This window comes from Bos indicus x Bos taurus, chromosome 3 (assembly GCF_003369695.1).
Source record: "Bos indicus x Bos taurus breed Angus x Brahman F1 hybrid chromosome 3, Bos_hybrid_MaternalHap_v2.0, whole genome shotgun sequence".
NCBI lineage: Eukaryota > Metazoa > Chordata > Mammalia > Artiodactyla > Bovidae > Bos > Bos indicus x Bos taurus.
Genome location: NC_040078.1, coordinates 115,612,535 through 115,624,872, shown reverse-complemented (window position 1 = coordinate 115,624,872; position 12,338 = coordinate 115,612,535). Strand labels below are relative to the sequence as shown.

The following is a 12,338-nucleotide window of genomic DNA, read 5'->3' as shown; positions in this document are numbered from 1 at the left end:
CCCTGTGCCTTCTTCTGTAGGAGCAGGGAGAGCTGAAAACTCCCAGAAGAGTCCATGGTTGGCCCACCGCACAGTGGGTGATGGTCTGACCCACCCCAGCGGTGCAGGGAATGTGAGGACTGAGGACACGCACACGGATTCCGCGTCCTCCTACTGGGGTGATGCTGCTCACAGACCACGCAGCCGGCTGCCTGGCCGTGCGTCCTGCCGCACAACGTCCGCTTCTGCTCAGGTCTCTCTGTTTCCAGAAACATGTTTCCCTTGGAGTTGAACATTCCCAAGTCCAGCCTCACCCACCAGACTTCAGATACATTTTCCCCTTGGCCTAACAGGCAGTTACAAAGTGAAGAATCGCATCACAAACCTTCCATCCCACCTCGCACACAGGCTCCCAAGATGGAAAAATTAAAGTCGTATTCTTGTTGAAGGAATTTAAATTTCACCAACGTTGGGAAAAAACTGAGTTTTTATAAAGTAAACGGAGGTTTAAAAATTAGGGCAATATAATACATACAAACGAGGTTTCCAGCTTGGTTTCAGAGATAATTAGCCCCAGTGGACAGAAAAAAAAAGTGGAAGAGAACATATTTTTGTTTGTTTTCTAATCCTGTCCATGTGTGTCCCTAATTAGTTCTGTTTAATTTATTTTCATCCACTCCTGACATTCATCCTTGACTCTTTCCACGAGAACCCAGGAGAAGGGTCACGGAGCCGGGAGATCCGGGCACATGACCTGTCTCTGGAAGATGCCAGCTCCAGGCCCTGCAGAAAACCGTCTGACTTGCTTAAACTCCCACCTGTAACGAAGTACCTACCTGGCAGTGAAGGTTCAATGAGGAGACGTGGCCCTGGGGCCAGAAGAATGAATGTGAGTGAGAAAGGGCTTTGGCGCGAGACCATCAGGTTCACTTCTTGGTCTTGCCCGTCTGTCACCAGCCTGTCCTGGGGTGAGCCCCACCGTGTCTGTGCTGCTCTCTCTGGGGCTGGATGGAGGGGTGTGGACAAGCTCCTTGGACAGGGCCTGCCCACCACCCCCGAAACTCAAGTTCTAACTCCCTCTACAGGAAACTCTGGTGTCAACAGTATTTTGTGGATACCTCTGAACAAATTGGAGAAGGCAATGGCACCCCACTCTAGTACTCTTGCCTGGAAAATCCCATGGACCGAGGAGCCCGGTAGGCTGCAGTCCATGGGGTCACGAAGAGTTGGACGTGACTGAGCGACTTCACTTTCACTTTTCACTTTCATGCACTGGAAAAGGAAATGGCAACCCATTCCAGTGTTCTTGCCTGGAGAATCCCCGGGACAGGGGAGACTGGTGGGCTGCTGTCTATGGGGTCACACAGAGTTGGACATGACTGAAGCGATTTAGCAGCAGCAGCTGAACAAATTACTCAAGCGAACCAGTTTAAAAAATATTCCATTCGGGGTATCTTTAGGGGAACACTCAAGGACTCAGGTTACAACAAAAGTTAGAATGTTTGAAACACGACTTTTCACGAAGGGTCAATTTATAGACAGAAAATAGGAGGTGATACCATATAGCAAAAGATGAGAAATCAGAAAAGCGTTCTGATGTTTTCATATAGTTACATGAATTCAGTACTGTCATCTTAAAAGCTGTATGACATGAGACTTGGTACATACAGATAACAGTCTTGAAAGATACCCAAAGTAAATGAAGAACGGCCATGTCACTTCACTGAAGATTCATAAATGTAACCGCGGGCTGAACAGAAATGAAGGAAAGTGTGACGGAGAACTGGACACTGTCTACTCCAGCATCTTCAGGACTAGCTGGAGTACTGGCAGTTGACGGGACCCTGAGTGCATTGCACTGTTGCCATATTTACAGATTTCAGAGAGCATCATGGTCCCGCCCCACCCAGGAGTGCTGGGCAGGGCGGACTTTGCAGGTTACCTGGCTGGTCAAGGCTGAGAAGTTCCCACTTCTGCAAACTGTCACACCTGTCGTGAGACACTTCCTTGTCAGTGTCTCCAGGAAGACCCCATCTGCAAGTCTCGGGGGTGGGAGGGCTGTCTGCCTACCTCCTCCTCCCCCCAGTTTTGTATACAACCACAGATAAAACCAGACCTCACAAATATTGCTGAAAGGCTGGAAGTCAATAAACGAATTTGTTGTGACAAATGCACACACACAAGAAAAACATGGCTGATAGGGACAGAGGCAAGAGAGATGATTATGAACCCTAAACGGAAAAACTAACATTAAAGCATGGAGAATGAGGACACTTAATACCCTTTAAAGGACAGCAGAAAATGATACTGCAGGCGACTGTTTCTAAGCTTCTATTATTTTTCTCTCTCATTTTTGTCTCTCTTGAGCGAATGCTTTGAAAGAAAATACCAAGGTGGTGGGTGGGTGGGGGGGTCAAGCTCCACTGGTACCTTAACAGTTGAGAGATTCCCCTTGAGGAATGAAAAATAAAGATTATGATTAAAACAAGAGTTCTTTAACAAGCCATCATGAAAATGTAATTTTGTTTTTCAGACGCCTTTTTTTTTTTTTCTTTTCTGGTGGACAGCTGGGGTTTTGGTGGTGAGACAGGAGTAATTGTGGAAGAAAGGAAAAAAGATGGTGATATAAATCAGCAAAGGTTAATGATCGGGATGTGAAGAGGGGGACTTGTTTACAGAAACAGCGTGCAATTTAAAATTTACAAGAGATTTAATGCCACTGCTTGGCAATCGCTAAAATCAACAGCCCAGAAAACAGTGACATTAAGAAAAATATTACAGTTATAATCATCCCCAAATAAGTCAATTAGTGTTAGGGCACGAGCTTGCGATTACTTGACCCCTTTGGCTTGCACTTAAGTGAAAAAAAAAAAAGTCCCCCCATTATCCCGAGATTGCTGGATTGTGACCCGTTTTGCATCGCACGTACGCCAGCCTCCCTTACAAGGGCTGGGGCTGGTGCGGGTGGTTTTTTTTTGCCTGGCATCAAAATAATTCTGACCCCTGACATTTGTAATCATAAAAAAAAGGGCAATTTATAATTGTGTTGTTTCAAATGAAGGCGGGGAGGGGGGGAAATTCAATCTGCTATTATACAAAGGCAATGACGGCTGTCTTCGGTGAAAAAAGCAACGCAAGTCAATTTGTGAACTTTGGCACCAGACGACCTTTAGAAACACAACAATATACTGAATTTACAAGCGATAGCAGCCCATGCAAATGACCCGGGCCCGGCTGCTTCTGGATTAGAGCTGCAGAGAGCATTACGGAGAATGTTTCCACAAAACAAATTAAGACTGTTACTTAAATGTCACGGCACACTATTGTATTCGGCTACAGATCATTACACCTGATACTAACACTTTTAAAAACTGTAATAACTTGGGAAATATTACACTGAGTGCCCACACGTAGAAAGGAAAAGGAAAAAAAAGAGGAGAAAATAGGTTTCTGAAGTAATTTAAACATCACTAGTCTAGGACGGCAAGGGAAAGGTCAAAATTTAAGTAAGCTGAAAGGAACATGAATGGTAAAAAAAAAAAATCAAACACACAAACAAAAAGATGAAAAGACCACAGGAATGACTCTGCAAACACAATTGGGGTGCATGCGGCTTTGGGCGAATCGCATTTCCATTTCTGCATCGGGAGGGAAGGAAGGCGGGAAGGCGGGAAGGACAGGGCGAGGGGCTGCGGAGGGTGTGGGGGCGGGGGCGGCGTTACCTTCGGTGTTGGTGCTGCTGCTGTAAATATTTCGCAGGCTACCAACACGGTTTAGTTTCCATGCTTTGCGTTTGGCTGCATCCCGAGAGCAGAGAGGGGAGGGGGGAGAAAGAGAGAAAACAAAAAGGAAAAGAAACAAATGAAAAGGGGAGAAAAGAAATGCCCACGGAGCGCGTGACATCACCTCCGACGTGCAGTCCCTGGGAGGCAGGTGGGCGCCGGGAGGGGAGGCTCGTCTCCCGGCCAGGCCTCCCAGGCCCGAAGCGCAGAGGGTCTCGGGCAGGGCGGAGAGAGGCCAGCCAGCATCCTTAGGTTTGCACAGAATCCAGCAAAAGCCCAGACAAGGAAGTTCATGCACCCGCCTCGTCCTGCCAGTTCTACAGCGCCTACTGACAACTGAGCAAAGCCGGCCTTGTCCCTGGGGGCCGGTGCGTGTGCGTGCTAAGTGGCTTCAGCCATGTCCGACTCTGTGATCCCATGGACTGTGGCCTGCCAGGCTCCTCTGTCCATGGGATGCTCCAGGCAAGAAGACTGGAGTGGGTTGCCATTCCCTTCTCCAGGGGATCTTCCCGACCCAGGGACCGAACCCAAGTCTCTGCGTCTCCTAGGCTGGCAGATGGGTTCTTTGTCGCTAGAGTGTCTTTTGCAGGAGCTACCGAGGCCAGTAGACATAAGCCCTTGGATCTGGCAAAACACTAGGTGAACGTCAAATCAAATAGCTCCTGCGTATGCTGCAGACGGCAGGTCTGTAACTCCCAGAGCCGTTAAAAAAAAGAAAAAAGGAAGCGTTTTCTCCCCAGACGTATTGTGATCTGGACCAGCTAAACTCGACTCAACGTGCTGTGCGGCTGATGGTGGTTCCATTTCCCTTCCTACAGGAGGCGGCTCGGGGGCTCTGAACCGAGGGACCCAAAGAGCACACGCCCCCTTAAGCTCTCTGTTCACTGAAGAAAGCATCCAAGAGAAAAAGACAAACACCAAGAGACCCACAGGGCAGCCCTGGGTTCGGAAGTGAAGCGCAGGACGAGTTCCCCATGGGCAAGGCAGCGCACAGCTCACACTGCGTGTGGTGACGACCTGGGGTGCTAAGCCCCTCTCCCCCTCCCCGAACACTCTTCTCCACACACAGATCTTCACCTCATCGGCCCCACACCCTCTCACCCCCCAGCTCAGGAACCCGACACACAGGGCAAACAGGTTGCCTCCCATCAGCCCTTCAGAGGAGACATACCATGAAGAGCAAACAGACAGGGTGGTTCTCGAGAAACAAGTCTTCAGGCTAATGTGGCTGAAGATCAGAGACCCGGTGTGGACAGACAGGACGGCCACAGGCACCCAAGCTCCTGAGGACAGGGCACGATCGGACCACCTGTCTCTTTTGACTTCCACAGCCAGGAAGAGAAACTTATCGAGCCTCGCACGAGGCTTTCGTTGGACAGTGAAGTGAGCAAGAGCCGTTCTGGCACATGTGACTCTGCGACCCCATGGACTATACAGTCCAGGGAATCCTCCAGGCCAGAATACTAGAGAGGGTAGCCTTTCCCTTCTCCAGGGGACCTTCCCAACCCAGGGATCGAACCCAGGTCTCCGACATTGCAGGCGGATTCTTTACCAGCTGAGCTCTCAGGGAGCACTTGTTTAATGCAGGTATGAAGTGCCGACCTGGGGAGGCAGGTGTGTGTGTTTCCACAAGTGTGTCTGAGGCTCACTGCAGACTGACACACTGGTCACAGATGGACTACAAAGCAAGGCATGCATCGGTCAGGGGCCAGCTTGCTCACCCCAACACATTCCAGGCTTAGGACGGGCTGGCTGGTCTGGCCTGCGGTAGCTTAGGGCCAAAAGACTCAAGCTTAGACAGTACAGTGCAGGCTGTGGGGGCGTCAAGTTCTGGGGCCTTGAACAAACAGGGAGAGGACCAGGTCTTCACAAGGACTTCCACTGCTGAAGGGAATGCCAAGCACGTTGGTGCACTCTGGACTTCCTTGGCGTGACAACATAAGATATATTTGAGAAACAGTACTCTATAATCAGGATGCACATTTTATGTTAATGAGAATAAAAACTAGATGTGAGTTAGCTGTCACCTGATTCTAAAGAAGAAAAAGTGAAGCTGTGACTAAATGACCAAGAAGGACTCTGTGGCTTGAAAACTCATATTAATAAGAAATGTCTTGGGAGTCTGGGGTTTAGTAGATGCAAACTGTTATATATAGAAGACTTAAACAATAAGGTCCTTCTGTATAGCACAGGGAACTCTACCCAAGATCCTGCAGTAAACCACAATGGAAAAGAATATGAAAAATAATATACATATATGTTGCTGAATCACTTTGCTGTACAACTGTTAACACAAGATTGTTGTTCAGTCGCTCAGTCGTGTCTGACTCTTTGCGACCCATGGACTTCAGCACATCAGGCTTGCCTGTCCTTCACCACCTCCCGGAGCTTGCCCAAACTCATGTCCATTGAGTCGGTGATGCTATCCAACCATCTCATCCTCTATCGTCCCCTTCTCCTCCTGCTTCAGTCTTTCCCAGCATCAGGGTCTTTTCTAACAAGTTGGCTCTTCACATCAGGTAGTCCAAGTACTGGAGCTTCAAGTACTTCAGTACTTGAATATTCAAGATTGATTTCCTTTGTGATTGACTGATTTGATTTCCTTGCAGTCCAAGGGATTCTCAAGAGTCCTTACACAATATTGTAAGTCAACTACATTTCAACAAAATAAATTTTAAAAAGACAAAAAAAGAAATGTCATCTCTAACCTAGTAAGGTTGAACAAGTCCCTTCTACAGTATATAGGTCCAAATTTAATTTTCCATCAGTGCAGAAGCTTCCCTAATCTCTACACTTTCAAGGTGTCTTATCTATAAGGTATTGTCCCAGTTAACACCATACCTGGCAACAGGGGCTTCAAGTGCAACCACTATTACAAAGATCATGTGAGACAAAGGAAACCAGTCATAGTGTTTGAGCGTTTCCTTGGGAAATGTTCAGTGGATAAATACCAGGTTCCTCAGGTAGAAGTGGCTTCCCAAGTGGCACAGTGGTAAAAAAAAAATCACCTGCCAATGCAGAAAACGCAAGAGACGCAGGTTCATCCCTGGGTCGGAAGATCCCCTGGAGCAGGAAATGGCAACCCACTCCAGTTTTCTTGCGTGGGAAATCCCATGGGCAGAGGAGCCTGGCGGGCTACAGTCCAGGGGGTCGTAAAGAGTCAGACGTGACTGAGCATGCATTCATTCACACGCATTCAGCTACAAGTCGTATGTTCAGAGAATTAAGCATGTACTTGATAATCTCAACAGCCCAAGCTCTGGCATCTTGGCCCATGTTTCAAAAGTTCCAGAAAGTCACAGCCACAGAAACTGCACTTCTCAGTGGAAAAACTTACCTCGTTCTAAAGCATTTACATATAAATAGGCAGAGTCGGGGCTGGGCGCCCCTCTGCAAGGAAGCAGAGCTGGTGCAGAAACCTCTTTCCTGCTTGTTTCCCACCTGGCATTTTTCAAACCCCAGCCTCCCATTACTGTGTGGATGGATAAGCAGGAAGGGAACTCGAAGCCTGGTTTTCTATTAACCTATTGATGAAATAATCAATTTTAATGTGTAAAATGTCATGCCTTTTTCTTCCTCCTAAACAAATGGACATTTTCTGGCTGATACAGAGGTCCTGAGACGTGCATTTGTCTCCTGGGGCATTGATTGCTCTAAGTCCACTTGTTTAGAAGCTTCTCAATGAGAAAATACAATCATATTATCATCAATAAAATCTCATGTTATGTGCAGTGCTGCTGCGTGGATTCACCTCTAAGGAAAGGAGGACGCTGCACCCAACAGACCCAGGAGTGAGGCAACCTGATGCTGCTGGCTGGATGCTGCCTCCATGGACCAGCGCACACCAAGGCCATCACGCCGGCAGCAGCTTTTGACCGCAGGCCTTTGGATTAGTCCGTGACTCTTGAGGACTCCATGTGGAGCTGGCTCAAACGACTAAATTTCCTGGGTAATCTTTATTTTAATTAAATATTTAGTTTTTAGTAGAGTTCTTTGTATATTCTTGCCTCCTCTGTCATAGATTAGGTGACCATGGGTGTGTTGGTTTATCTCTGGGCGTTCTCTCCTGTTCCATTGATGTGTATTTCTGTTTGTGCCAGTACCATACTATCTTGATTACTCAGTGCTCTGTGGTGACCTAAATGGGAAGGAAATCCAAAGAGAGGGGATATATGTATACATATCGCTGGTTCACTTTGCTGTATAGCAGAAACTAACACAACACTGTAAAACAACTATACTTAATAAATATTTAAAAAAAAAATTCAGCTTAAAAATTTTTTTTTAGTGTTTAAAAATGTTTCAGGAATATAGTTTCATCTTTTTAAACAAAGGTTAACTTACTTTGATTTTTTTCACTCATTTCACATAAAACAATTATTTTAATATGAGAATTTCCTGTTATGGGACAAAAAGGCAGCAGGGTGTGAGCATTCCATCGGTATTTTCCATTCTGCTCTTCTGCTAATTGGGTAAACAACAGTCTCTTCTGTGAGCAGTTTCCAGAATGCCCTACATTCTGCGTGCATGCTAAGTCCCTCAGTCGTGTCCAACTCTTTGCAACCAGATGGGACCGTAGACCACCGGGCTCCTCTGTCCAAGGGATTCTCCAGGCAAGAATACTGGAGTGAGTTGCCAGGCCCTCCTCCAGGGGATCTTCTGGACCTAGGAACCAAGCCTTCATCTCTTACATCTCGTGCACTGCCAGGCGGGCTCTTTACCACTAGCACCACCTGGGAGCTGAGAATGCCTTACCTGACTATTGGAAAGGCACAGCGCTTCAACACCACCGTCTCCAGTGTTTGAGAACACACGTGCACATTTTAATGGACACAGACTCAACCCCATGACACGAAGTTCCAGATCTAGTGCAAACTCATGGTCAGTCCCAGTGTAGACAGACGGTCTTATCTTTGGCCACTTGATGTGAAAGAGCCGCCTCGTTAGAAAAGACCCTGATGCTGGGAAAGACTGAAGGCAGGAAGAGAAGGGGGCACCAGAGGACGAGACGGTCGGATGACCTCACTGACTCAATGGACATGAGTTTAAGCAAGCTCAAGGACATGGTGAAGGACAAAGAAGCCAGGTGAGCTGCAGTCCATGGGGTTGCAAACAGAATGACGACAACAAATGTAGACAGTGAGATGGGCCACATACCACTGCAGCCTGCAAATTATTACTTTTCAAAAATTAATTAATGAAATTTTCTTTTATTTTCTTGGCCGCGCCACATGGCATGTGGGGCCCTTAGTTACTGGAACCCATGCCTTGTACTGGAAGCACCTTAACCACTGAACCGCCAGGGGAAGTCCCCAGCCTGCAAATTAAGTGGATCTTTCTGAATCCGTCTGCGTCAGCAGAAACGTCAGGGGGCCTGGGAAAGGAAGGCTTTAGCTGAACACTGTAGCATCCTCCCCATAACGGCAACAAAATGTGAACCGTGGACTTGGGTGGAATCCTAGACAGCTGCTGGACTGTCACAACGCAAGGAGGCACATGGGGCACACAGCTGAGGGTCGAGAACTAACAGCAGCGGGAGGTGAAGCTCATCAGGAGTCTGGTTGGAAGATATTTTCTAAGGATTAACATCGTGGAAAAGGCAGGTTAAGACAGTATAGAGACTCGTGTTCCAAACTGTAAGAAAGCAAAAAGTGTACTGCCCTCTGATATGGAGAAGGCAATGGCACCCCACTCCAGTACTCTTGCCTGGAAAATCCCATGGACGGAGGGGCCTGGTAGGCTGCAGTCCATGGGGTCGCTAAGAGTTGGACAGAACTGAGCGACTTCCCTTTCACTTTTCACTTTCATTTATTGGAGAAGGAAATGGCAACCCACTCCAGTACTCTTGCCTGGAGGATCCCAGGGTCGGGGGAGCCTGGTGGGCTTCCATCTATGGGGTCGCATAGAGTCGGACACGACTGAAACGACTTAGCAGCAGCCTCTGATAACAAGGGTATTGTAACTTCCCCTCAGAACTGACAAACAGCCCTCAGCGTATGAACACTGAAGGGATTATGAAAACCGACTTTAAAAGGCGATCTTTGAATTACAAGGAGAGGAGGAGAGAGGTGACTTTGGTGCAAAGGTTGGTAAGTATCAGAACACGCGCACTGGGGGTGTCACGTGACCCTGTCCCCCCAGAGCACAGACCTGATGGTGTCCACATCCTCGGCTGACAGATTTTCTGGGCGAGAGGGCTGCCAGGCTGAGGGGTGGGTGGCCACGACCCAGTTCACCCAGGTCCTGACGGCTGGCCACCCCAGCCACACATCTGAAGAAGGAAAGCTGGCATAAAGTCTAATGCACAGAACATCCCTCTGAGGTGTCTGAGCGCTACACACGACGAGTTTTGTGCACCGCATACTCAACTCCTTATAATTACTAACAGGCAGTCACCACCTTTTCAGAGGAGACAGAAAGGGAAAACGTGCAAATGATGGCTTTCGGCTAAGTGAGAGGAGCTGGAATCACTTAGAGTTAACGACTCCCAGTTATTACACACCTCTTTACTTTTGGACACTACAGCTTTTCATCCAAGTTCCCCGTGATGATCATAAGGACTTAAATTTTCGTTTAAAGGAAAATTCATTTTGTTTCTCTAAAAAAAAAAAAAAAACCAAAAAAAACACTTTTTTTTTTTTTAAACTACAGCATATGAATGCCTGAGAACAAATCACAGAGCAAAATTCCAACATAGGAAACCCTTTGACTAGCTCTCTGTAAGCGGAATAAACATATTCCGTAGTCTGTTGGCATACTCAAACGAGCAGGGTTTTCTCCTAAACTCTTCCTCCATCATTGCACCAGGAGCCCACAGACTTATATTAATGTCACTGCTGGTCCCTCTGACAGCACTCTTTGTTGATTAGATAAATATTCCTCAGATAGCTGATTAAAAAATGAGGCAGCCAGGAGCGGTGTGTCCGAGCCCTGCCAGCCATGTGGGATGCTCAAGTGTGCATGAGTTACATCCCTGGCGTGAATGGCGCAGAGCTGGGGAAACGCAGGCTGCAGCCCTCGAATCAATTATGAGAACTAATAGGATCTCTTTAGCCCGGCGCAGGAAGGGGCTGGGTTGACGAGGGTGTGCCACGCATCTCTGAAGACTGCCTTGTCTCAGCATGAGACAAATAACCCTCTCCCTTCCTACCGGGGAGCGGAAACTTGTACCTCTTGGAGAAGCCAAATGATAACCGTGTTCGATAGCTCGGCTCCCTGTCCTCCTCAGACGGGTATTTATTTACTTGTAGAGACGCCACCGGTATAAATGCCGCCGGTGCCGGGGAACTGCCTTGGCTCCTCGGAGCACTGCAGCCGGACCGCAGCACCAGGACACTGGATAAAGACGGTCCCCCAGGAACCTCTGCAGGCGGGGTCAGACACCGCTGCGGTTTTGTGTCTCTTCCACTTTAGTGCGCCCGGTGTTCCGTGATCTTTTGTCGGAGCAATTTCATTGTGAGGTTAGAGATTGGAGATTTCTTTTGTGCCAGCATCTGAACATTCATGTGCTCAACAAGACTGGGTAAATGTTCTGTTCTTTTGTGGGAAAAAAAAAAAAGGCAGTGGGCTTTTTTTTTTTTCTCTCCCATAAGATGCAACCCCGAAGATTCTTCCACGATGTGAACTCACTACTTTAGCTGTGAAGGGCCTGACATAATGGTCATTTCCTAGAGGCTACCACACAGAGGAGTAGTCGTGTTGAAATGTCCATTAAAAGGGTCTTTGAGAGGATTAAACAAAACCAGAGGCCAAGCAAAATAGGACAAATGTGGAGAAAGCAAAATAACTTCGTCCTTCCTCGAAGACGAGCATTCTTTTCTGTAATCTGAACCCACAGAACACGAGACGAAATACCTAATGAAAGAGAACTCCGAAATAAGGAATCGATCCTTAATTATACAGTTTTAATTCCATTTCCAATAACTCATAACAACTTTCCTAACAGCAAACACAATTTCAACATTGGCGGCTTCTTTAAAGCTCTTACGATTTGAAAACTGCCAAGGGCTTCCACATAGTGGGCTGATGCAGACGAGCACGGAAAACACCATTAACCCCGGAAAACATCGAAAATAAAAACGAAGCGAAAACTCCAGGATACGCCATAAAACCAGAAGTTCCAATTAGGTGGAGCGTTGGTTTCCCTTTCGGCCTAGAAACACACTGAGTCACAGAGCAAGGGTTCAAGTGTACCCACAATTAATTGGGTATTTCAGCTTGACACCGAGAGTGTAACTTTTAATAGGGACTGAAATAAAAAAAAAAGTGAGTTGAAGTAGAAATATTCCCACTCTAGGTTCGGCACATTCTCAGATGGAGATGAGAAATACATCACCAAGTAATGGAAATGTCTTTCCATGTCTTCAAGGAGCAGCTGTTCATTTCGAGAAGGGAAGGCTATTGGGGGGTGGCTTGTTAGGATGCTGAAGTTGGGGCTTCTTGGCCTCTGGGCGTCACTCTCGTCTGGGATGCAACGAGGGTGTGGGAGCAGGAGCCACTTTCGGGTGCTGGGTTCTCAGCATCACAAAGAACATTCTGACTTTTTTTATTAAAGCCTAGTTTTTCAGTGAACAGGGT

The 12,338-nt window shown here is 47.3% G+C and overlaps 1 protein-coding gene across 11 annotated transcripts in view; it reads right to left on the bottom strand.

Moving 5' to 3' along the window:
• AGAP1 (ArfGAP with GTPase domain, ankyrin repeat and PH domain 1) overlaps positions 1–12,338 on the bottom strand; it is a 569,465-nt gene that overhangs the window by 84,016 nt on the left and 473,111 nt on the right. For 7 of the 11 annotated variants that reach the window (XM_027537985.1, XM_027537986.1, XM_027537978.1 and 4 more), the window contains one exon: positions 3,702–3,776. The exons of the other annotated variants lie outside the window; for them this stretch is intronic. In XM_027537985.1, the coding sequence (XP_027393786.1) occupies positions 3,702–3,776 (75 nt within the window). The remainder of the gene's footprint in view (positions 1–3,701; positions 3,777–12,338) is intronic. 11 annotated transcript variants of the gene reach the window in all.